Source organism: Haliotis asinina, chromosome 13 (genome assembly GCF_037392515.1).
Source record: "Haliotis asinina isolate JCU_RB_2024 chromosome 13, JCU_Hal_asi_v2, whole genome shotgun sequence".
Taxonomy (NCBI): Eukaryota; Metazoa; Mollusca; class Gastropoda; order Lepetellida; family Haliotidae; genus Haliotis; species Haliotis asinina.
In genome coordinates, this window is record NC_090292.1 from 31,886,062 (window position 1) to 31,913,902 (window position 27,841).

A 27,841-nucleotide genomic window follows, 5' to 3' on the forward strand; every position below is an offset into this window, starting at 1 on the left:
GCTTGTCGATTGGTTTGTCTTATCTACGTCACCAGACACATCCGTGTTTACTATCCATCAAATTACACACGCAAATCCGGGAAACGCATTTGTGTACACCCATAGGTCATGATGCCATTTTGGTCACTGTGCCCGTGGAGATCGGGGTTAACTGATCTTCAGTAAAAATGATTGTGTCATCCTCTGCATCACACCTTTGTTCCTTGGCTGCGGTATGGAATATCAAAACGTTCCCATGAGCTGATAATGTGCTCAGAATTTCCTATTTTATCAAAACGCGTCTCTTTAGTTATTATCTCAATGTAATTAAGGAATTGCGCAGAATAAACTGCTATATACACTGCCATTTAACAATAAATGTGATAAAATCGCTAATACTCATTCCTACTCATTAATGGGATGTGTTTGAGGACTTTTCTAAATTGTGGTACCTTATGCAGGAATCCAATCATCCACGCGTAGCAGTCGGCAACGCAGGCGGGCGGGGTACACCGAAGTGTCCGACCATGTCATAATGTATAGTACTGTGAAGCATTTCGAGTTGGGGGTCACCTCAATTCTTTTTAGATCTTTAATCTATGCAAAGACACGAGGGTCTGTGAAGCTGCCTTGCGATACAAAATACGAAAATACTTTAATGCTAATACCAGACAATTGCAATAACTTGATGGGGAAAAGATATAGTCATCAGAAACATGTACCTCATTATTTAAACCATTTGGTTTGTTACCTTTTAATCGCTAAAACAGTTACTGTTATCTGAGCTTCGGCCATTGTGCATATTCCGATGGAACTCACGTGACCTTTCCGCTCGCGATGTCATTTGAGATCAGAGTCACATTGCCAAAGAACATGCGCTACAGTAAAAATCGTGTTTTGTGTATCGTTTTTGGAAATGGTACGATGGTATGTTACGTTGCCTGGGAATGCACGGGGTCGCCGAACAATGGAAAGGGCTACCATTTCTTCCGCTTTTCATGTAAAGACAGATTTAGGCAGGAGAAATGGTCTGATCACTCTAGGTCGGACGCACATGAAAATCCTTAAGCTGAACAAGGAAGACATTCATTTATTCATCACTCCCTGTTACAACTTACTGTTTTAGCATGAATTAAATCAAGTCCGAATGCAAGTCGGATTGCCCCAGCTACAAAATGCCCCAGCAGATTTGGTCAAATTGCCCCGGGGTTTAGGTCAAATTGCCAAATTGGTAGTCCAAATGCCCCAGTTCATTTAAAATGATTAAATATAGGACGTAGATGCATCAGACTCGCTATTTGTCAGTGGTGGTGTTCTGTATTCCCATTGGCAGACAATATGGCATTCTAAGGTGAGTGAGTTTAATTTTACGCCGCACTCAGCAGTATTAAAGCTATTTGGCGGTTATCTGTAAATAATCGAGTCTGGAGAAGAGAATCCAGTGATCAACATTATGAGTATCGTTCTGCGCAACTGAGAACCGACGTCATGTGTCAACCATGTCAGCGAGCCTGACCACGCGATCCCTTTAGAAGCCTCTTACGACAAGCATAGTCGCCTTTTGTGGCAAGCATGGGTTTCATTCTAAAGCTATGACCAAGTACCATAACTATTATCAGTTTTCAGAGAATAACTCATCTCCGTCACACATATTCTTTCTACTCGACCAGGCTGGCATCTTGTACGACGACGTAATTGATGAGAACTAAGATTCTAATTTTTTTTCAACAACATAATTAAAGCGTAATTTTTCTAGCTGATAATTTCTATTTTTCCCCTTCTGAGGCATAATTATATTTTTAAAATCACACAGATACCCTGGTTGGAGCTGTATCACATTTTGCTGACAGATAGTATTCTTGTTAAATGATTTTATGTCGCTTTACAGGGAGTCCAATGTATGTACAAAGGCAGAACTGATTATATTGATGAACCTGTAGTAAAGTACATCTCTTGAATTGCTTTTGAATAGATTTCATCCTCGCACGTTAAACACTTACTTTGAATTTACTCCAGAAAGAATGTTCCACTGGTGGCATCGAATTTATCGGGTATCTCGCGATATGTATGTGTAAAAGCCGTCAATGATGAGTCACGGCGGTAGGTAGCTTAATCAGTAAAGCGTTCGCTCGTCACGCCAGAGGCCCGGGTTCGATTCCCACATGGGCACAATCGTGATTCCCATTTCCACCCGTGATGTTAAAAGCGGGAAAAAGCTAAACTCACTCAATAACCCGCTCACATTGCTGAGTGGATGTTGTGTAATCGCATAGGCGTTTTGTTGTGGATCAACATACTGCAGCACTGCACATGCATGCAGACATTGCTGATTAATTCATCCAGAATCATGTGGAGTTAACCCGTCACGACAAATTAGGCCCGTGGTCCATAGCCGTCAATCAAATACAGGGAAATCCTGTCATATGTTAGCTTACCTCTCCAACAGCGACCCTCCTGGTGACAGTCCTGGTTGTTGTTTGTATCCATGGTAACCGCCAGCAGGTTCTCTTCATGTGTGAGTTGCCCCAAGGCGTCGTAGGTATGTGTACATATAGACAGGTATCAGTAAGGTTACCATGCCAAGAAGAGATGGAGTAGATTCACACAGATATGATATGATATAGGATATTTATATAGCGCACATATCCACGCACTAGTGCTTGCTCAAGGCGCTGGTATTTTTCCCTCGATCACTGGATGCCAGTCTCAACAGCACATCGCATTTCAACCTCAACTCCCTGGGTAGTATACAACTCTTTCTGCCACTAGGCGCACCGAGTTTATTGTGTCTGTGTCATCCTAACGAGGTACCCAATTCACAGCTGGGAGGACTGGGACACGTAGTCACAGTACTTTGTCCTAGTTTACTGGTCACAGGTGGGCTCGATCCCGAAACCTCAACCTCGCTGGATCACTAGCCTGGCGCCTTAACCAGCTCGCCCACCATGCCCCCGGATCTATGTATATATGTATATATACATACCATACTTATGTCATAAAATGGCATAGGTTGGGTAAATTAAATTGTCTGGAGTGCCATATATATAAAACAATAGAATCACAAATTTTACAGGGTACATTTTCAGAGATCACAGGTCACCTAAGGGGAATAACTCTCGTCGTCTGCTGCATATAAACAAAGTCAAGGTCAAGTTGACAAGATAGGGAAGAGAAGGTCAATTTTATCCAAAAAATAATTATAGAAATACATTTGAGTGGATTCAAACAGTCAGATATTGCAGATGCTGTCTAGAGGAATCGAAGCACAATTTATAAGTTTTTTGAAAAGTATTGAAATGGGTAAAGATGAAGAAAACAGACCCAGACTTGGTAGACCTCCACTGTTGACAGAGAGGGTAGACCGTGTGCTAATGAGAACTGTTAAAACTAACAGAAGGAGATCTCTTGAAGACTTCACATGTACTGTTAATGAAAGATTACCAACCGAAGTAAGCAAAGTACTATTCAGAGGCATTTACACAAACTCAAGTACAGAAAAAAGGCTTGTTAGAAAGAAATTAACGGTAAGTTCTGTGAAAAGACTGAAAAGAGTGGCATGGTGTCGGACACGTTTCCATTGGAAAACTGAAACAGATTGGTGCAAAGTAATTTTTAGTGATGAGAGTCAAGTGGTCCTTGGAAAAAATAAGAAAATGTCTGTGTGGAGAACACCTGGATAGGAGTATAGACCCTCTTGTGTTGGCACCAGGTGCGCTGATTTGCATCACTAGGGTGGACTGCTGTGATGATTTGGGGGTGTATTTCCTATCAACAAAGAGAAGCATGTTTCTATTTTAGATGACAATTCATTTCCCGTTCATCAAACCAAAGAGGAACTTTTTCAGCAAATTCTCAGGATTTGGCAAGCCATACCTCTCCATCATATTCAGGCACTACATCTGTCTATTCCAATTAGATGAGAATAAGAACTGTGAAGATTAATAAGGGCCATATCACTAAATATTAACCAACCAAGCTTTCTTGTGTAGGGTACGCAACCCTTATTTTTCACTTTTCTTAAACGCTGTGCCAAACCTGCCCTCAAACATGGCTGCCATTTCATGACATAATTATGGCACATGACTGTATGTATATGTATTTATAAGAGAAACTGTGCACATATTTGTAAGAATACATTAAATAAATGAAACAAATCAATTCATTAAAGTGAATATAAAAGTGAATGTATGAATTCAATAAAATAGAAGTGATAAACTGAATGAATTGAACTTAATCGAAACTGATGGAAATGCATTAAATGATCTACATTGAAATTATATGAATTGAAATGAATTTAGGAGATGAACTGAAATGATCTGAAGAGATGATCTGATATAGAATGAAATGAAAAAAGAGAAAAGAATGGGAAACAAAGAAAACGAAATGAAAATAAAATGAAAAGAAAGGACATGAAATGAATTGAAAAGATGAAATGAAATCAAATGAAACGAAATCAGACGATGAGATAAAATGAAATGAACTTTGGAAATGAAAAGAAAGGACATGAAATGAAATAATGGGATTAACTGATGTGAATTAATGGCATTAAGTGGAATGAATTAAAGAGCTGAATTTAATGAATTGTAGAAATGTAATCAAATGAATAAAATAAAATGACTCAACATTAAATGAAATGATGAAATGAAAAGAAAATTAATGAAGAAGTTGAATGAAATGAAAATATTAAATGAAGAGGTTATTTGAAATGAATTGGAGAGATGAAAAGAAGTAAATTAGAGAGGCGAATTATAATGAATAGATAAAATGAAAATAAAATAAAATAAAGGAAAACTTGAATGAAAAAGAAAATAAAGTAGATTAAATTGAAAGAAATAAACAAACAAATAAATAAGCGAATAGGTGGGTAACATAACGAAAACACGATTGCATACACAACTTCAGAAGATGCAAACATAGAAAAAAGAAACTGTAGACAAAGCAAATACTGCACCTAGTCACGCTTTGCCTAGATATATCACTGTGATATTGACAAAATGTCCTTAAGCGACACACACGTGAGCAATTGTCATTGTACAGGACGAATGGTGTAAACCCGGCAAAACGGTTGTGTGGGCTATACTAAATTGTCTTACAGTGTTTTAAAAATTACATGTTCGTATATGCAATTTCCTGCTCTCTGAAGGCAAAATGCCTCCATTCATGTAATGCCCAGTTTTGTATTAAATATTACTTTGGATTCTTTTTTATGTTTTTAAAAAGGTTTCTTTGTTAAAAATTGTGGCATTTAATTGTACATAATGTTTTGAACTAAACTTTATGAATATGTATTGTTTACTTTATGGATGAGTATATAATAGTAGTACTATCAATTTCAGTTGACAGTCCAAAGATTGCAAGTGAAATTTACATCAAATACAAAATATCTTCAGGCTTGTTCAATATTCAATATTAGTCACTCGTCTACTCATTGAAACTTAACGAAGATAAGTCAGTCAGACAGATAGATTTATTGTTATTTATGATTAGTCTTGAAGATAACACATTTACAGTTCCAAGGAAATATCAAAAAAGGTTTTGTCTACGCTTTCAACTGTATTTGAATTTCCTTCCGTCTTATTAGAGGAGAGAGTGCATGGACTTGGCATTATGGACTTGGTATTATGGACTTGGCATGATAGGTGTGCTTCTTTACATGTGAAGCATTGCCAGACCAGTTAGACGTTCAGTGCTGATTGTTGCACGTGACTTATTTTTTCACCAATCAGTGTTTCTTTCTGCATTGTATATTCATTTTTAAAATCTTATTCTCTTTTTTTGTCTATCCTGTCTTTTGGAGTCATGTGGATTGATGCAAACCTTTTTGTAATTAAGTCGTTCTTCGTTAGTTATCATTAGGTATCGCACAATGTGCCTTCAGTATAGAGAGTTCTGGATAGTAATCATATGTAATATAGGTGTATCATTTGGTAACAATTATTCGTCATTATGGGCTGCTCGCAGTCTTTGCATCATTAATTGAGGTGTGTGTAACCCGTGAAGGTCAGTAGCCCATGCTTGTGGTCAGAGGCGACTAACGGCATTGGGTGGTCAGGCTCGCTGACTTGGCTGACACATGTCATCGGTTCCCAAATGTGCACACCTATGCTCATGGTGTTGATCACTGGACTATCTGGTCAAGACTGGATTTTCCGAATAGGTGGAATATTGCTGAATGCGGCAAAAGCCTAAACTCACTCACTCACACACTCACTAATTGACGTGTGGATTTTACGGTTGTGGGAAGGGCATGTGACACTCAAAAGGGTGTCATATCAATACTTTGATGCACAAAAAATAATCCGTAAAAAACCTTTTGGGTGGGGGCAGCTGCGGCCCTGTCACGTCAAGACCAGCGGCTGTGTGTGTATCAGTGGACATCACCGTGGATATCCAACCCAGGCCTGGCTGGAAGATTGACCGCAGCTGCTGCAGGGTGAGTGTCATCACTGGCCTTATTGGTGCCTACCACACCTACTTCCGTACTGCCTACAATCCCACTGAAGTGTTTACTTCCCGTCTGTTGTGTACTGCCAATGTTATGCTGTAACTTGTACTGATTTGTAAACCCAGTAAATTTTACAAACGGGAAATATATAACATTTCTTTCACACGTATAGATGTGTGGATCACCTAAATTTACCTGTATCAACAGGAAGAGTGGGGTGGCCTCGTGGTTAGAGCGTTTGCTCATCACGCCGAAGACCCGGGTTCAATTCCCCATATGGATAACCCATCGAAATATTGCTGGAATATTGAAAGCGGCGTAGATCTAAATTCACTCACTCTTGTTTCAACTGGGAAATCGACACGTAACAACCCACTTTAAATGCTGTGAAACCATTTAACCAGATAAACTGCAGTAAGTTGTAAAATAAACACAAACTGACATGCTAGTGAATGAAAGTGAGATACAGAATATAATGTTCAGTGATATCAATATACTCAAATGATTGAAAATGAAATAAAATGTTCCGTCACATAAGTGTGCTAGTGAAAGTATTGGAAAATAGTGAGTGAGTGAGTTTAGTTTTCGCCGCACTCAGCAATATTCCAGCTATATGGCGGAGGTCTGTAAATAATCGAGTCTGGACCAGACAATCCAGTGATCAACAGCATGAGCATCGATATGCGCACTCGGGAACCAATGACAAGTGTCAGCAAGTCAGTGAGTCTTTTTATGGCAAGCATGCATGGGTTGCTGAAGGATTATCCCTCCCAGGGACCTTCACGGGTCAATTGGAAAATAAAATAAAATGTTATATCACATTAATTGATTTGCTTGTGAAAGGATTTGAAAATAAAGCACAATGTTCAGTCACATCAACATAAATTTAGTAGTGAAATGCTTGAAAAATGAAAAATAAAAATAAACCGTTCAGGTACGTCAGTATGCCAGTGCATGGTTTGGAAAATAGAATAAAACGTTCAGCCACATCAATATACTAGTGAATGGATGGGAAGATATAATAAAATGTTCAGTAATATCAATATACTCGTGAATGGATGGGAAGATATAATAAAATGTTCAGTAATATCAATATACGAGTGAAAGGATTGGAAAATGAAACATAATGTTCAGTCGTACCAATGTATATGCTAGTTAAGTGATTGAAAAATAAGATAAAATGTTCAGTCACATTAATATACTAGTGAAATGATTGGAAAATAAAACAAGAAAACAAAATCAACAATATCCCCCGCAATGGCACAATACTCTTCACGCATATGTCTACTAGTTATGATTATGTCAAATGTTTGAATGTTTTTGTGTGTGTATATGGCAAACTGGAAGGAGAGTATTGAGTCTAAACCCCAAAAGGCACATTAATAGATTATGCTTCACATGTGTACCAAGTTTGATGAAACTGGCGAGTAGAATTTGGAATATCTCCTCCGGAAAAGATGACACCCTCTTGTTTCCATGGAAACAGCAAATATTAAAATTGATATTTAGGTCAAACAGCCAATATGCTTTTGACAAAGTGTGACGGACACCTGGACGCACGGACGAAGGGAACTCAAATGTTCTCTGTTGCGGGGGTCAATAAAATGAGTGAATGAGTCAACATTTTCCATCGCACCGGCAATATTACAGTCATACAGCGATGAAAACATGGTAGTCAGTTCAAATTCAAAATGGGTTAATAAATTCTTCAGACATATCAATACACGAGTGAAATATATCCACTCAGTACATACAAACAATAATGACTATATAAACTGCCGGCAACAGAACGTATACATCCCGGTATGATGGTGGCCACAAATCAAACAAACAAAACAATCAAACAATCAAACAAAAAATGAAATGGCTATTCGACAATGATATACTTTTTATTAAAAAAAACCCCACAAGGTATCTTTATATACTTTATTACAGATCTCATAGTTATGTTTTAGACCTTAGACATGTAGTGTTTCGGCAACTGTTCTCAGTCTAGTTCCCTTTTGATAACGTATGTAATTTTCTTGTAAACTCCAGTTTTAAAAAGGAATACGTTCTTTGGCATTATAGCTTTTATACACTTTTGTATACTTTTTAGTTGTAATAAGTACAGACAGAGTATCTAACAGTGGAATATGTAACATTATTTGTTTAAAAGGTGTAAATAATACAAAAAGCAATATATTCTTAGTGTGAACACTTAATTCACATGTCTATGAAGTAGTGGGAACATATAACACAGATTATTCTGTATGAAATGAGTACATTATACAAATATAATGCATCTAACAATGTATTCAGTTCCCGAAATGGGCTTCTCACATTGTATTTGTATAGGAAAAGAACCCGGATCTTCCGCCTGATGAGCGAACGCTTTAACCACCAGGCTATTTCGCCGCCTGATCAGGCACTGGTACATCACACACCATCTTACCTCACACATAAATGACGTTTTTCGATTGGCTGAGCGCTCTTCTGTTATTTTCAAAGTACCCCGTTTACAAGTGAGTACCATTTTCTATGCACCGCGCTAAATCTGTTTTTCTTGTCGTCTGCAAAATCTAACTATGGTTTGTACTCAAACCTCAAACTATTCAAAATTAATATTGAGGTGGTTGGTAAGATAAATACGTTTTTCACAGATCCCTCGGGGCCCATGGGTTACAAGTGAGCAACTTATATGATATCTGCATCATTCTTGTCTTCGTGAATAACTCTCGCGAAATGGTCAGTCATGGAGAGTGTGACTGGGCAGCTATGAACATTGTCTTGTCACCTTTCTGTCAAATGGATGTTTCAATAACAAGAACCAGACAAGTCAATTTGCGTTAACCTGAGTTAACACTCACCGCTTTTTTGAACCGGTAATAAATACAATCCCCATACATCCACTTTCATGAAAATCTCAGGTTCCCCAGAATACTGAGTCGTCGATCCCACACTGTCGTTCAGTCAAAGGCTTCCTCAATCCATTTTTCAAAGGGCAGTCGAACAGGTGTGTCCCCTTCAATTTTATAAGACAAGGGTCCTTCGGGGTCGTAGAAAACACAGCCATTGAAATGTCCCACAGCGATCTCTATACTACAGTCTCCAGTTTCCTCATCTTTGGATAATGCCACGTCAAACACACCAGAGTCTTGAGGTGAAACTTTTGAATGTTTGTTTTTCTGAAAACGCAACTTCTTCATCAGTGCTTGCATCAGATAATCCTTGATATGCTTTTGCCTATCCAAAGGAATCGCATCAAATTGGAGCGCGGACATAACAACGAATATGGTTCCGCCGCATTTTTTCTTTGAGAGGGCTGATATATGTTGAGGGACAGATAGTCGAATTATATCATCCACTAGGGAACCTAAGAGCACATGTCCCCAAGGAGGCGCCTCATAGTCATTGTGACAATTCAACCTCAAGGCTCCTTGGTTTTGCTGCTTGGTAGAAACACCTCCCAAAACAGCACCTGTACTCTCTGTTGTACGTGAGGAAAACAGGAGATGTCGGACTTTTTCGTTTGAGGCATTTTCGAATTTGTCCATGAACAAAGATGGGAACTTCGTTTTGTAATCAAGCGTGACAAACATGTCTGATGGTTCAACTTCTATTCTGAACATATTTTCATAGTTTTCGATCTCTTTTGTTTTAAATACTTCACATGGAACCACATCCTGTTTGGGGATCGAGTCAAACACATGGTCAATAAACTTATAAAAGTCCTCGGAATGACGTATTCCGAACGCATGAACTATGAGCACACCTCCATGAGAATTTCTTAAAGATGTCAGTACCTTAAGGAATCGAAGCTTAGTTATCTTCACATACGGGGAAATCAAATCATGCGTCCAGTGAGTCATGAATATGTTTTTGAACGTTGACAGGTCATCTTCACAATCACGAAGCAGATCCGAACATCTTCGACATGCAGCTGGAAAATACATATGTTAAAACTTAATATCAGAACTACATGTTATGTAAATAAGCAGCCTCCGATAGTGCAATTTCTGCTTTGCCAGAACGAGTGAGTCATATGACCTACTGCTAGACACATATTAGATGACCCTGTGCATTAAACGCATTTGTGACAAGAGAGGCGGTACAACGAATTGGGCGAGTACACTTGGCTGCTACAGGTAGCTTGACGATTATGCACGTGCAATACATGCTAACCGTGACATGAAATCAACATCGCTACTGTGTAACACCTGTCTCGCTACTGTTTTACACCTGTCTCAATGCTGTTAAACAGATTTCGATATTTATCAGACAACCTGTCTCCCTCTTGTTTCAAGTGGATCGTTCTGTGGGGCGTTCCCAAGTATGCAAATTGGGGTCATTTGTCAGGTCGTGGATCATCTTATATGTGTTTAGCAGTATGCCAAATCACTCGCAATGAATGATATATCTCCCATGGAAAACAAATTCATTATTTATAATTATTATCATTGATTTTACGTTATCAAATGACTTTTGGATTGATCTGTAAGGATTTGTTTCATTTATTTACCTGATAATTGCAAACTAAGAGTAAATTAAACAACCAAGAGAGGCAACATAGCGCCAAACAAACAAACTTGGACACTCAAATCTTGCTTATACGGACAACTGCATTTTCTGAAATATTGCCCGGGTTAACGAATTTCCAGGTGAGTGAATCACTGACATCTAAACTTCGCTAATACAATTAAGTGGGGAAAAGTTATCAGAAACTAAAACATAGTAATAATAAAATTAGAATTTAGTTTGTATGCACTTACGAGAAAAGAGCAACTCCATCACTCTTATTACTCCAAGGTCTTTATAACACAAAGCATTACACGGGAATGGCAAAGATGTAGGCATGATAAACGTTACTACAAACACGATAAAATGCATAAAGTATAAAGTTGAACAGTCATGTTTCCGTTTTCCAGAAACGGTCTGAAAGCACTCAAGGCACTCCTCCATTTTGTATCCGGAACGTTTCTGGCCTGGATACCGCCCGGTTATTTTGTTTATTAACGCCAATTATTTGGAAGTGTTAAAATCAACACACATGAAACGTCTGAACATTGCCATGAATTAAGGATGTTGTTAAAGGGATCTGTTACTGAAAGGCGACTCTCCATCCTGTCCATGTTTGAAATCATTTCACAAATACCACAATACCACAAATACCAAATACTTACTCCGATCAACCTGCTGTAGCGGACATGGGGCGGGAACTGCAAATGTATAAAACATGACATATTATTTACCGATTGTGTACACTATAGGAAGCACTTAAATTTCATTCATCAAATTTCTTGTTCACAGCGAACAGGACTGTTTCCGGACATATTTCAGATACAGTCGTTTCATATTGCAAACTGGAAATAAAACGATCTCGATTTGTCGCCTTACATGTCAAATAACAATATCCCTCCCCTGAATTCTTTGGCTGCTTTGCTGTCTTATGCCATCTGATGCTAGATGGGTGACCGTTACGAACGTACCTGTTTTACTTTGTTAATCAGCATATGGAATTTGAACTCAGAATCAAGCAAGAAGCAATGTGAATGCGAAGTTGTTTACTGCATTCTACGGATTTATGTACACATCGACACTGTCCCAATTGCGCAGACTGATGCACATGCTGTTGAGATCACTGGATTGTCTGGTCCAGGCTCGATTATTTACAGACCGCCGCCATATAGCTGGAATATTGCTGAGTGCGGCGTAAAACTAAACTCACTCACTCACTCACCTCTTTGTCACTTCCAATAATTACGTATATGAAAATTATGACCTTTATTGGTCCCCGGCAGTTCTGTCATTCCTTCAACAACGACAGGGAATATTGTTCCAACAGGACAATGCTCGATCGCACGTTGCTAGAATTGTGCAGAACGTCTTTGACGTGAACAACGTTAACGTCTCTCCATGGCCTGCATGCTCTCCTGACATGTCGCCCATCGAGCACTTGTGAGATCACCCTGATCGACAGATTCAACAGAGACAGAACCCAGTTCAACAAATGTCGAAGAATATAGGCGTATACCAGCCGACGCCATCAGACGCCTCACCACTTCAATGAGAAGGCACGTCTTTGCGTGCATTCAAGCCAGAGGCGGACATACTCGCTATTAGACCGTCTGACAGAGAAATCGCAATTTTGACCCCATGTCGACCAAAATGTGTTCAATAAGTCTCTGTTAAAGCTGAACATGTGCCTATGTCATTGCTTAACATATCACAACATTCAAATTTCACTGTGGTGTTCTTGTCGTGTATTTAAGCTATCAAATTGTACCATGGGGAAGTTCCTTTTGCCCGTCAGTTTATATATATGGTCTATATTGTCTATATCTGTGTAGGGACGACCGCGAACAGGATTATTGCCGCTCGTAGGAAACGCCCTAGAGTTGAGTTGGAAGTCCGCTCACCTCATTCATGTGTTTGTCATATCTTGAGTAAGCACCTCACCTAAGATGTTTGAACTCAACTATGCCCTCGTTTTGGTCAATATAATGTTCGTCTTAATCATGAACTAATCCCCAGTCGGCTCACAATATACCATGCGCTGACACACAGTCTACACATCGCTATATTTCACCCAACAAAAGAGATCCGATAAATGAGCAGTACTTGAATATTATGATGCCGAAGAAAAGTAGTCCTAGTTTGTGGGAATTGTCATTTTTGAATGTTGAATGTTGGAATGATGTTAAAGAAACGGAATTGCCACTGATATGAGTGTCTGATATGGCTCTATTGTTTGTACATCCAATCATCACAATCTTCCGTCACATGCCGTCATGAAACGTAGTACATGTGTATATATATTGAAATCACTAATCATTTACATATGTATTTGTGTATACATGCAGTTCAAGTGTACATTTTGATTTCCTGTTTAGAGTTTCTTTCATTTTGTGGCTTGTATATGTGCTTTACTTTATTTCATATCATAAAAACAAGATCAGTGCCGAAATATACGTACGCTCATCTATAGCCAGAAACAGATACAATTTGGAGAAAAAGGACAAGTTTACTGAAAGAAAATGTATGGATGACGACACTTCGATGTACTTCTTGCCAGATAATTTAGTTCAGTTAGCTGCTCCATTCATTATGAGTAATCTGCTTTTTAATAAATATCTCTCCTAGTGTGACAATAAAACAGTTAGCATTTAGACAGCTAGCTTTCGGGAGGTATTAGGTATTTATAAGAAAAACATTTTTGAAATTCTGTTCGAGAGTTCCTATTGATATTGATAACACACTTTGCATCCGATTTGATAAGCGACTTACAGACATAGATCGTGATGTTTCACTTCTAGTAGCATACTAGCATAGTAGCATCATCTGACTATAAAGTCACAGGAACCGCTGCTCTGTTCTAGAAGTTAGAGCAGTGGTTATTGGGTAATTCTAATTACTTCTGTGTGGACATTCAAATGATCGGGTTGGGACTGGAAATCAGCCTCTAGATATGCAGAGTGCAAAACTTTAATGACTATTGTCCCGAGGATGAAGCGGTTCCTGTAAATGCTGGATTTACAAAGGACACTTGTGTAAATAGAAATGGGAAATTTCTGTTAAATATGTGTAAAGTTTTTAACTTGTATATCTTAAATGGCCGGATGAAGGGAGAAACTGGAGGCATATTCACATATATTTCTGAACAGGGTTGCAGTCTAATTCATTACGTTATATCATCACCGGGACTATTTAAGTATTTTTCCAACTTCGATGTAGGAGATAATATAGAAAGTAAACAGATGCCTTTGATTCGTAGATTCCCTGGCCCTGGCTATATACTGGTAACCGAAGACGTGAGTGCAAGTACATTCAAGTACAGATCGAATAACGACCATGCTAACACTTTCATTAAACACGCATCCGACATAGGTTCCTATTTAGACAATTTCATAAATGCCTTGGAGAAGGATATAGATTTAGCCATGGACTCATTTCTAACATTTTTACTTAATGCTGCAGGCTGTATGCAATAGAGAGTGCCTGTTATTCCGAAGGTGTCCACCCTTTATGGACCAGAGTGTCATAAAGCAAAAGAAGAGGCTGAATGCAGTTAACGTATATTTAGATGAAACAAAACTTCAGTGTGTAAAACTCAATATTGTAGACTTGGAAATATAACGATTTATGTAGTCAGTGGAAACGTAAGTACAAAAAACCAAAGAACAAATAAACTAAATCTTGCGAGGAACAATTCCGCTGTATTTGGAGGGAGCTGAGAAAGACAACAAAGCCAAAAGCCTATACGAATGATATAACTAAGGAAAGATGGTTCGATAACTTTTATGAACTCTTCAGTAGGAGAGATATAACTGAACCAGATGTACTGCTCAATTTAGCCTAATCAGTAGACATGATTGAAGTTGATAAGGAAAAACTGGAATCCATTATAACTGAAAATGAAATTCACAAGGCTATACAGCATATGAAAAATGGTAAATCTCCAGGAACTGATAACGTCCTTATATAAATGATTAAAACAAGTGAATCTAAAATAATGCCTGTTTAGTGGCAATGTTTAACAAGATACTCTCAAATGGTTGTTTTCCACAAGTCTGGAGTAAGGAAATCATAGTTCCTCTGCGTAAAAAAGTTGATGTAAATATTCCCGATAATTACTTTGGGATATCTTTATTCAGCTCACTCGGGAAAATATATACTAGTGTTTTTAAATGAAAGACTAACAAAATGGGCAAATATTATGGACAAAGTTTCTGAAACTCAAGCTGGTTTTCGGAAAGGCCATTCACACATTGTACGCTATCATCAAGAAAAACCTATGTAGAAGAAAGAAAAAGATACACTTTGCTTTCATTGATTTGATTTATTTTTCAAAATATTTGACTGCCAATTTCAGCCAATATACTTGTATGGGTCAGAATTATGCGGGGTTAAGAGATACGATAGGATTGAAAATGTTCTCTTACAAGCATGTACAATATTTTATATGTCGGTCTACAGACACTAAATGCAACAGAATATGGAGAATGTGGACGGTTTCCAGTTTATATTAATTCCTGCGTTCGAACGATGAAATGTTGGCTTAAGTTAATGACATTGCATGATGGACGAATTCCGAAAAAGACATAAAATATGTTATACTACTGTTATGAGAGTGTGTTTTCTGCAATTTGTATTGTTATTGATCAAGCGATAGTTATGGTTTTTGAGGTTTGAGTGACTTAGTTTAAAAATATCCTTAAACAAAACAAAACCGAACACATATATAATCTAGTTCGTTTTAGCTATTATGCATACAAAATAAGATAAAAGTTAGAAAAATAGTAATAGGTATAAGGGTTATTAAAAAATAAAAATCCAGTACAGCTATACATGTACAGTGGAAGCTGTCAAAACCGGTATCTGTCCAATCCGGCAAGGTGTCAACACCAGCATAAAATCTCAGTCCCGTCAGTGGTTTGAACATTCATCATCAACTCTACAACTCTCAACACGTTATCTAAACTGGATTATTCTTCAGTTCCGGTGAATGCCGGTTTAGACAGCTTCCACTGTACATGTATGTCTTATAGCTTACTGATATTTATCACTGGGGGCGTAAGAAACTTTACTCAGGTCGACAGGTAAATGCTAAATCTTTTAACACATTGTTTCCTGAATTTGAAATCGTTTCGAATATGTATATCAATATGTATATGGGCCTGTGGCCTTTATACGTAATAAAGATTTTGATGGTGATGACGGTGACGTCCACACTCTCACATTCATCACGACAACACGTTGCTGCCTGTTGCAAATTAAGGTTAAAATAAACGATATGAATATGTCATTTTAAAACATTTCATTAATCCTAAGATATATTTACCGAAAAACGTGCCTATGCTAAATTCTGACTATGTTATACCTTCATCAAACAGTGATAAGATTTACAGTAAAACATTGAACAGGTGATGCTAAACGCCACAAACGCTTGTAGGGACAAATCGATTGTTCAGAAATTAAAGCCTGGGTACAAAACCGATATTCACCACGTTTTGTTCCTGAACCGTTTGGAATGTGTTTCAATCAGATTAGGAATGCTTTTCACTATCACATGTCTACTTTTCTAGGCTTATATTGTTACATGTGTAACACGTATATTATGCACAAGTTTGCAGATATTTAATACCCCAGATAACGCGTAACTTAGTTAATCAGGGTTTTCAGTATGAAACTAGTATCGTGTAAACATCTTCCATTTGCAACGTTCTTAAACAGGTGTTTGCAAGTAGAAGCTCACCGACGTTCTGATACAACACAATAGTCATGAACTAAAATAAATACACCATCCATGATACTCTTGAATGTCTCCAGTCTCTGTAATCACAAGGTCAAGCACAGGGCGGTGCAGCTAAATAACACAGGTACACAATCGATTACTCAGAAAAAAGATTTCAAGAAATCAAGCTCAACACGTCGATGATCACCAATGTCAAGTAATGGTATAAGTTACTGAATAGACAATTAGAAATTATCTACATCGCACCGACCTGCACATTTTAGTCTCACCTCAATGTTGAGGTGAATATTGCGGGTTAATAGGAATATTGCTGAGGGAGTCTAAACTTGTTTTTTCATGCTGACGTTTTCAAATATCAGTTACAGTTCATAACATGCCACAAATCGTAACCACAATACTTAAACTCCAGATGAGTTTCCAAGTCATACCAAGTAATGTCATCTGAAAAAATGTGAACACTCATTAACAGAATCCCGGGAAAGCACACTCGTTTACACTGGACTGCATTATGCAAGATCACAACAGGAAAACCTACGCTGCCATTTACTGTGAACATTCGGAAACCATCTTGGGTGTTGACTTATTCTGTACAGTCTACATGTTATTGACAGTATCAAATGGATTTGTATGTAATAATCAACACAAAACGGAACGTGAAACCTTCCGGTTCCAAATGGGAAATCTCCTAACCATGGAACTTACATACGTCTAACGACATAATTGGTTTAGTTAGCAGTTCATATGTATAATGTGATAAAATGATGATAAACAACCATTATTAAAAAAGGAGCAGATATAGCATTATAAACATTATTATTATGATGACAGTATTATAATTATAATTGAGTTCACGGTATAACGAAGTCCTTACTCTTAACAGTACATTATCATGACATGACACTAATTAACTGCCAGTAGAAATGAACATGAGCATGAGAAACAAATAATGCCTGTTGTTTTATAAACCTAATGTGTCGAGACCTACATTGTGAAATTCAAATTCAAACCTACCTTCCTTTATCAAGCTCCCGCTGCAAAGTAAAACAAACATAGTGTAGTTTACTTGAACATTCAACGTTTTTTTTTTCTGCGGGGCTAAAGGAGCTGATGGTTACTGACAAACAAAGAGATTTATTCAATAAAGAGGCCTTGGGCCCATAATACACACTTTCTTGGTGATATATCATATATTAAGGGAATGGGATTGCTGCTGGACAGGCACAGGTGTGAAAGCTTCTAATAAATACCACATGGACCACAAGATACATTTATAAATTGTTGGTTTTATATGATAAGCCTTACTGTGTACCAGTGATAACTGAAGGACTAAGTGCTTTGGTCTAATAGTGTTGGGTCACAGTTTCCCTGCTTTATTTACATAGGGACATTTATCATGCAGGGTAGAGACATTAGTGTGTCCCCGGCAAAAACTGCAAGGCTTACGACGCAATAGTGTTGACCCCCATGCTTCATACTTTATATAAACACATACGTATACTATGCAAGGTAAATACATTACAGTATACCAGTAATAACTGCAAGACTAGGTGCTTATGGGTTACTAGTGTTGGCTCTGAGTTTCCATACTTTACCTAAAAACAGACTTCTACAACGTTATATAAGCCATACTGATCCGTATATTCAAGACCCTCTACAATTAGGATTTAGGAAAGAACATAGTGCAGTTATGTCAACGTTCATGCTCAATGACTACGTAACACACTATGTTGAGCGTGGCTCACAAGTCTTTTCAGCGTTTCTCGATAATGAGAAAGCCTTTGATCGCATTTGGCATAACGGTCTATTCCTAAAACTCTACAGTTTGGGTATAACGGGGAAAATATGGAATCTGCTATATCATTGCTGCACCTGCAGCTCTTCTTTTGTGATGTACAACGGAAATAGCTCGGATACATTTGAAGCAAAAGGAGGTGTAGGGCAAGGTAGAGTCCTATCTCCATGGTTCTTCCTTGTGTTTATTAATGACATTAACTGAATTAAGACTCAGTAACAATGATATATGTGTATATGGTATTGTTGTGCCATCAATACTGTTGGCCGATGATACGACACTGTTAAGTACCACCCCGTATGGACTGCAGAATTCGCTCTACATTGTCTCAGAATATGCTTTCCGATGGCGCTTGTATCACATCACATGCAGTATCACATCTTGTCCATCTAGATTAAGGAATGTTAAGTGAAATAAACATTGTAATAAATGTATGTTGCATGAAATCAGTGGAATGTTCATGAAATTGATGTGTGTCCATTGCAATGTAAATATTGTATATTAATGATGAAACTGTATATGAAACAATTTTTTGTCCATGCCATATACATGTGGAATCATGAAGTGATTTATATCCTTTACTGCCTTTTTACTGCCATGGTCCTGCTGGGAAGCGGCCCTGTACTACCTACAAGTGTCGAAATAAACTATAACTAATCCTCCCATTGAATTTCCAATTAGTCCCTTCAGTCACGGCCCTGTGCACATTACAGTTTTGAGCTGGCTGAGACCAAACCGTGTCAACCAAGCCAGCGAGCCTGACCACCCGATCACGTCAGTAGTCTCTTACGACAAGCATGGGTTTGTGAAAGTCAAGTCTAATCAGGACCTTCACGGGTCGGTGAGTTAGTGAGTAAGTGCGTGAGTGAGTGAGTGAGTGACCTCTCCATGCTGATGTAAGGTTCTTACGTAGCGATAATCACTTTAGTTAAATAATTAAGATCTCCTAGAAGTGGCTGAGTGATTGAGTTGAGGTTTACGCCGCACTCAGCAATATTCCATCTATACGGCGGCAGTCTGTACATAATCGAGTCTGGACCAGACAATCCAGTGATCAGCAGCATGAACATCGATCTGCGCAACTGGGAACCGATGACGCGTGTCAACCAAGCCTGACCACTCGATCCCGTTAGTCGCCTCTTACCACATAGTCACTTTTTATGGCAAGCATGGGTTGCTGAAGACCTATTCTAATCCCGAACCTTCACGGGTCATGAACACATAGTGAGTGACAGGTGATATTGATAAAGCAAGGTGGATGTTTTCATCACTGATTTTCTGTGATCAGGTCATCAATGGTTTTCAGCGATCAGATGGTCATCTGTATATCTGTAGATTCTGTTTCAGCAGATATAGTTTATGGTGGTCTGAATACACAGAATATTGATCGATGGAAGGTCGTAATTTTGGCTAGTCTTTTTAACTTTGATCGTTTGAACCCCGTGTATAAGTGTAAAATGTTTTCAGCAATCACACATATACCTCCAAATAAAATATTTCTGAAAGCATTTTTTTCATATTGCAACATGTTTGATTACCATAACGCCTATAATGTGCAATGCAGAAATATATACTTACTAACGAGAGAAATCATCATCATCATCATCATCATCATCATCATCATCAACAATCTCTCCTTCCTCTATGAACTCTTGAGACATTTCTGGTGTTCGAGTTCGTTCGCTTGTAGATTTCAAAGACAAACTCACATCTTGCTCAGTACATTTTGAGGCGGTATCTGGTTGGCCGCTTAAAGTTGGAGTTTCTATTTCTTTCACTTCCAAAGTAGAGACTGGGGCATCTGGTTTAAAGCTTTCCATAAACTTCTGAAACATTTGTCTCACTGTTTCCTGTTCTTGGATCATTTTGTTTCTGCCTTCCTCTGTCTCATGTAGAAATTCTATAACGAGGCATTTCTTGTAAACTTTGTACAACTTACAGTCATACCGTTCCTTCCACTTCCCAATGAGGTCGAAGAAAGCATCGCCGATTTCTCCATTGATAATGGTTGCCATGAAACCGTCGAAGATATTTCCAAATGTCCATGTTGATCCGAAGGTTTTTTCTATGTGGACATTTCGACAGTAGGACCAATGACGAACTTTGCCGTTGGTGCAATCAACTGTTGAAAAAAAAACACATGGGGCCTCCATTTGTTACTATTCTTTATCTCGTAACGTCAATAGCTGGCACTATTTCTAGAAATATCTTATGTATGTGTTTTCTACAGTCACTGTAAGATTCCACTTTGATTAGAATGACACCAGGTGACAAACGGTTTATCGCTATTATTCTGTAAATTATGTGTGACAAGACATCTATGATATATTCCTCTTGGGTGAATTTAACGGGTTTTTTAACTGTTAAAAATGGACATTGAAAAGGACTGTCATTATGTGACTGAATATTCGATATGAGAAGCAATACATTGAGATACTTACACGCTGGACTTTGGAATGAAAACATATCGACCAAACACCTGTCTGTTGCCTGAGTTGTAAGAGGTGCACTATAATTGTTATCTTAAAGATATTTGACTTAAGGAGACATGAATGCAACTCACCGTGAATCAATGTTCCACCATCTTCTGCCGGAACTGAAATATGTTGTTGCAACTTTAAATAGTTTATTAAACCTAAACACATTTTTATAGAAGTGTTTAATCTTTATCAGAGCAAATTTAAACTGTTTGATTTTATAATGTGACTATTTACCTGATATCTTGACTTTAGGCTTCGCACCCTCGGAGATGTTACAGGATATTCCCTCCCGTTGTTTCTCTGCAACATTGGTTTAAGCTCGATCAGATATAAAAAAAATCTTTCTTAATCTGAGTAGAGTATGACCAGTATCACTGGAAAAAGAATTGTGATTCTCAAGACTGAAGTTGATATTGACCTGAATGTCATAGTGTATGCAATATGCAAAAAAGTACTAAGAAATTGCTCATTGAAATAAAAAAAATAAGGGAAGTCTCGAAAAGAGAGAGAGAGAGAGGGGGGGGGGGGGAAGAGAAAGACACACACGGAGACAGAGAGACAGAGAGAAAGAAAGAAAGAAAGAGAGAGAGAGAGAGAGAGAGTACACACATAGTACACAGAGTACGCGTTGTTTGACCTTCACAAGAGATATAAGCTAGTGGAATAATTTTGCTCGCCACAAATAGATACACTCGTACATCTTCTTGATTTTGTACTCTATAAATAGATGCATGTAGGTGTATATAGGATAAACATTTAAATATAATATAATAAATATACACACCACCATGGTTAATTGTGCTGTTGTATACAGCGCCTATCACTGTGCTATCTGTAACTGTGCTGTTCTCCGACCCTTTCACGCAGCTGATGTTGCTGTAAGAGGTATCTGGAACCAATTACAACATTTCATTAAACATTTAAGGTTCCTTGTGTCACAGATCCGTTACCCGATCTCACTCCAGACACACTCAAGTATATAGTGTCCACCTCCCTGATATTGCTGGAATATACGCCTTTATGTTTTAATCTTAATGTCTTACACATTTGATGAGCATATTGTCTAATGTGTCTTATTGGCCATCTGGAATGGTGTTTGTATTGTACTATTTCCTTTTACCACTGCCATTTTTGACGTACATTCACGTGACACATAAATAAAGTATTTTTCTGTCTGTCTTCTAAAAGCGTCGTAAAACCATATTCGCTCACTCAGTCGACATAAAGGGAATGGTTGGGTTAATGTCAGTATATCGTGTGTGAGTAAGGTGTCAGTTCTATCTCAGCGGGTTGGTTAACACCATAAACCGGCATTATACCTGACTAGCCACACATTCGTTCAATACTCTATGGATCAACTCCATCCATGCATGTATGCATGCATGCATACATACACACACACACACACGCACGCACGCACGCACACACACACACACACACATACATACATACATACATACATACATACATACATACATACATATATACATACATAAAAGCAAAAACAACTACAGGCAAAAATAAACGCTCACAAAGAAAAGAAACCAACCAAACACATAAACACGTTCAAAACGTTCCTCCTATCAGTGATAAAGAAGCTCTATGTCCATACTCTTCCCGTCAGTGATACAACTGTCAACGTAGCATAGTCAGATAATCCCATATTCACAAAAGAGAACCAAGAATGAATGAATGAATGAATGAATGAATGAATGAATGAATGAATGAACTCAATCAAATGAATTTATGATCGGTTATTTAAGTTAGGGCTAATCTTTATCCCGAGACTTTTAAAATGGAATACCGTGAAAAACAGTAATTTCATGAAATTCCTGGAAATTTTAGGGAAAATTTTAAATCCGAGGGATCACATTGAATGCACAAAATGACTGATTTTTGAGGCATTACATGAAATCCCTGATTTTACACATTTCACATATATGTATATCAGCATTTCAGAAATAAGTTGTCGTCAAGAGGGTGAAATTTCATTTCATCTATATGTGGTGCATTGGGGTTTGTGAGGTATGGCTGCTTTAGGTATGGCTGAGGTATGGCTGAGGTATGGTTGCATGGAGGGAGCATGCTTCAATTTCATCCGAGTTTCAATGGTCAGTGGATCGCCTCTCTGGATCCGAATGTGACCTACATAAATTCAAATAAACAAATATTGGAGCCATATTTTATATGACGCATAATCTTCATTCGTGTCCAAATATTCTAGTGCTGAATATTGTTACTATTGTTACTATTGTTGCTAGTGTTACTTTCTTCACTTACTCTTTCCCAATTTCGACGTTGTAGAGTCGGGGCTTTGATCATCTGTCGTTTTTGCGTCACTTTCAGATGCCTTGGCCTTGTCCATGGCGACCGCACCATCCTTATTGCCCGGCAAACTGCCCATCCTTGTCGCCCGATGTACGTCAGTGCGTCTGAACGTGAAAATGTGAATGAGTTTAGTTTCACCCCATCTTTCGCAATATTCCATCAATATCACGATGGGGGACATCAGAAATGGCACTTCACACATTCCCAGGCAGGGAATCGAACCCGAGTCTTTGGCGTTACGAGCGAACACCTTAACCACTAGGTCAGTGGACCTCAGTGGGCAATGGGCATGATTGAGTGATCGTGTGAATGTGGCTTTCCCGGTAATGGGCATGGTTGAGTAGGATGTCAGTGACCTCAGTGGGCAATGGGTTATGGTTGAGTGATCGTGTCAATGTGGGTCTCTAAGGCAATGGGCAGAGTTGAGTGATCGTGTGAATATGGGTCTCCCGGCAATGAGCATGGTTCAGTGGGCATGTCAGTGGACCTCAGTGGGCAATGTGCATGGTTGAGTGATCGTGTGAATGAGGCTCAATCGACAATGGGCAAGGTTGAGTGATCCTGTGAATGTGGCTCAACAGGCAAAGGGCATAGTTGAGTGGTCGTGTGAATGTGGGTCTCCCGGCAACGGGCATGGTTGAGTGATCATGTGAATGTGGGCCTCTCGACAATGGGCATAGTTGTGTGATCGTGTGAATGTGGGTCTCTCGGCAATGGGCATGGTTGAGTGATCGTGTGAATGTGGCTCAACCGGCAATGGGCATAGTTGAGTGATCGTGTGAATGTGGCTCTCCCGGCAATGGGCATGCCTGAGTGATCGTGTGAATGTGGCTCTTGCAGCAATGGGCATCATTGAGTGAAACTATGTACATATGTCGTAGATTACCCCTGCCATAAATAAGGAATATAAAACTAACTGCCTCGCGTAGGTATTCAAACAGCTTTTACTTTTTTTTATGAATACACAATCATTTCCTCGAAGCCTAACAACTCTTTCCGTTTCATGGCTGTTTTTAAGCAAACTTTGTGACTAATGTTTTCAAAATCTATTTCTGCCGCTATTGCAGCAAAGACATTATTATTTGATGTTAAAAATATATGTACAAACGTCTAGGCTGATGCTATATACAAGAACATACAAACCAAAGTAGTTAACATGACATAAACAAATAAAATACAAATATAATTTTGTTAAGGGCAAAACCTGAAATTGCCCTTTTCCATACAATAGCCCATCATCATGTGTCATTTTATTTCAGATCAGATTCTATACACAGGAATTAAGACAAAAAGAACAAAATAAACATAAAAAGATTAATGTTAAATAAAAACTTCAACGCCAATAAAGAAGTACCCCATGATATTTCAACTGAACAAAGACAAGTCACTAAAACAATTTTAATCCAATGTGATTAATAAGTGTCGCTTATTTGAAAAAACGGCAATGCTTCCCTAACTCTTTGTGGCTATCGCGGCAACGTGCTTTGTATGTGAAATGTGGTTTTATATTTAGCGGCAATAGGTATTTTTCAAATCTGGCTGTCCCGGGCGAACACCTTCGCCATACACCTTTATTAAGCAATGAACTGATCCAAATTTATTGATAGTGACTATATTCAGCATCTACATCACATTGAAATAATTCAACAAGGATGTTTATGAGTACAAGAAGTATCCTATTCAGCAAACTAAGTCACTAAGTCACATATGTACTAGAATACACTAAGTTTTATGATTAACCACATTGTAAATACATGCAGTTCAGACAGGAAACACAGTCATGACAGTCTCTGTTGAAGTAGCACAAGTCAGATCTCATTTATGTTGGAAAACAGTGTGGAAGTAAAGGACTGATGTAATTAGTTACATGGAAAATCTAGAATCTACAACCCTGTTTTGACCAAAGTGAACATTGTGAACATAAACTGTGAGAAATCATAAACCTTTTTGATCAAAGTACACATTATGAAACAAAGTGGAAGAGAACATAATCCTCTTTTGACCAAAGTAAACATTATTTAACAAAGTGGAAGAGCACACAATCCTGTTTTGATCAAAGTAAAGGTTATGAAACAAACTGGAATAAGTCATAAAATAGTATAGTAGATGATTGAGTAAGCTAATTAACATTAGTATTCTGATAAAAGTATTCCTGTAGTATCAAACAGTTTACAATGGAAAATGCAGATACAGTTTTATTGGTGTAGTGTATTTAAAAGCACGTACAAGCTGAGATACAGGCGCGTACAGGCAGGTAGTCGAAATCCATAGTCAACAAGTTGCCGTGACACCGGTGAGGGGAATCCCCTGTTTTCAGTTAGCCTCTATTATAATTGATATGACGAGAAAGACAAAGATAAAACACGCCGAGTTTTACATTCTGAGCAAACAGTTATCACACATCTGTACCCACGTAATCTAAAAATGCCCATAAGACTCATATCAAGGCGCAAATGTCTTCATTATAATCCGTATGTAATTAAAGGTGAGATGTAAACCAGGAATTAAGTGAAATCGATGATATCCGTCAATGTCTTGATGTTTGTACATCTTTGCACAAGATTTGATCACCCAGTTTGTGATCTGACATAAAGTCACCACCTATTATTATAGTACTCGTGTCATAAAATAGATCTCATTGCCGTTATATTTCAATAATCCCGTTGCAATTATCGATATGCATTTGAGAAATCATTTTACATCCGTTAAAATATACCACAGATAATACTACCGTTAAGTTTTCTGTTAGATATTGCGGTAACACTGACAACTGATGATCTGGGCGTGGTCTTGTTACAGTCGTTGACGATATGTATGTAGCCCCCTTGGAGGTCGCTCAACTTTCCGTGTCCCACGCCGTGTATCCGGTCACGTGATGCAACCGGTGTTGTACAGATAATGTCCAACAAGAAGACAGACAGCTGCATTTTCTGTTTCACAGGCGTACGCGCCGGTGGGAAAACCTCAAGCTCATATTTATATTTCAGTATGCACCGTCAAGGATTTAATCCAGTCTTTATAGTGTGCTGTGCATCTGTGTTAACTAAGTTACATGTTTAAGGTGGTTTTAGCTTCATGGTCGTTTTTTTTCATTACATTTTACTTTAAATGTGTCTTGTTGTATGCGGGGATATCAAAATACACTTTTAGCATGTATTTCTTTTTAAAATGTCTAGATTTTACAGTCACAGAGTCCAAAGTGTTATTGTTTTTAAGGTCAGGGTGAACTGTGAACTATTGAAACAAAAAAGAAAAAAAAATGAAAAAGGTTTACAAAATGTTTTTTTTTCAGAATATGATGTACGCTGTGATTTTAGTGGTGTTTTGTTGAGTTTAATTTGTGGGTGAATGGTCTCTAAAGTCTGCTTGGCAGGGGTAAATGAGTATGGTTTTACGCCGTTTTTAGGAATATTCCAACAAATTCGTGGAAGGGGAAAATAGGAATGGGTTTCACATACTGTATCCATGTCATGAATCGAACCTGGGTGTTCAGTCTGACGAGCGATCACTTTAACCATTAGACAACCCCACCACCCGTCTGCTTGGGCGAGTGAGCGAGTGAGTGAGTGAGTGAGTTTAGTTTACGCCGCTTTTAGCAATATTCCAGGGCCGGGGGACACCAGAAATGGGCTTCACACATTGTACCCATATGGGGAATGGAACCCGGGCCTTCGGCGTGACGAGCGAACGCTTTAACCACATGGCTACCCCACAGCCCCGGTCATGATTCTTCGGAGGATATATACGTGTATACAGTCCACACATCCATAAATCACTAGTAGCTTTCTCCCTATGATATATTCCATGAATAATCGATAATTCATCGATTTTCCAGATCACTGGAGATTAGTTCCAAAACATATCTTCCTTATCGTATTGATTGATGGATGCCGTTTTAGGCATGTGCGCAGGCATTTGAGAGAACCTCCTCGTATTCTATGACAAAGCGATCTTCTCGCAGTCACAGAAAGGGGCGTGTGGTGAGACATAATAGCGAAACATAATTCCTGTGTGATTGGGTGTCAGAAACTCTGCATTTAATATTTGTCTGATCTCCGGCGGGTAAAAAACACCATTCATATATTTCTACGGTGACCGAAAAGAAATAGATAAGATATGGCTGTTCATTGTAGGTCACAATGGCGTCATGAAAATGAATGAGTGAGTTTAGTTTTACGCCGTCTTTATCAATATTCCAGAAATATCACAGTGGGGGACACCAGAAATGGGTTTCACACATTGTACCCATGCTGGGAATCAAACCCGGATTTCCGGCGTGACAAACGAACGCTATAACCACTGGGCTTCCCCGCCGTCCCTGATGACGAATGAGACATATGACGAATGACATCATGAAACGTAATCCAATGTGTTATAGGTGTCAGGAATTCTGCAATTAAGGTTTGTCTGATATCCAAAATGAATCAATGTGTAAAAGAAAGCATTCACCTATTTCTAAGGTGTTAAGGGTCAGACTCGCTGACTTGGTTGACACATGTCATCGGTTTCCAATTGCGATGCTCTTGATCACTGGATTGTCTGGTCTACACTCGATTATTTACAGACCGCCGTCATATAGCTGG

At 38.4% G+C, this 27,841-nt stretch overlaps 1 protein-coding gene across 2 annotated transcripts; it reads right to left on the reverse strand.

Annotated features, from left to right (window-relative positions):
• Positions 1-8,288: 8,288 nt before the first annotated feature.
• LOC137259841 (uncharacterized) lies at positions 8,289-26,136 on the reverse strand. 2 transcript variants are annotated; one of them, XM_067797466.1, is made up of 10 exons: positions 25,990-26,136; positions 23,211-23,362; positions 21,715-21,819; positions 21,165-21,230; positions 21,014-21,046; positions 20,029-20,572; positions 17,670-17,689; positions 11,587-11,622; positions 10,210-10,346; positions 8,298-9,591 (listed from the first exon to the last, which is right to left on the reverse strand). In XM_067797466.1, the coding sequence occupies exons 2-10, from the start codon at positions 23,332-23,334 to the stop codon at positions 9,373-9,375; spliced, it is 1,284 nt and encodes a 427-aa protein (XP_067653567.1). In that variant the 5' UTR covers positions 23,335-23,362; positions 25,990-26,136; the 3' UTR covers positions 8,298-9,372. The 2 variants fall into 2 exon arrangements, with proteins under 2 accessions (XP_067653566.1, XP_067653567.1); XM_067797465.1 differs by having other exon boundaries at positions 8,289-10,346; positions 25,990-26,128.
• Between the last annotated feature and the right edge of the window lie 1,705 nt (positions 26,137-27,841).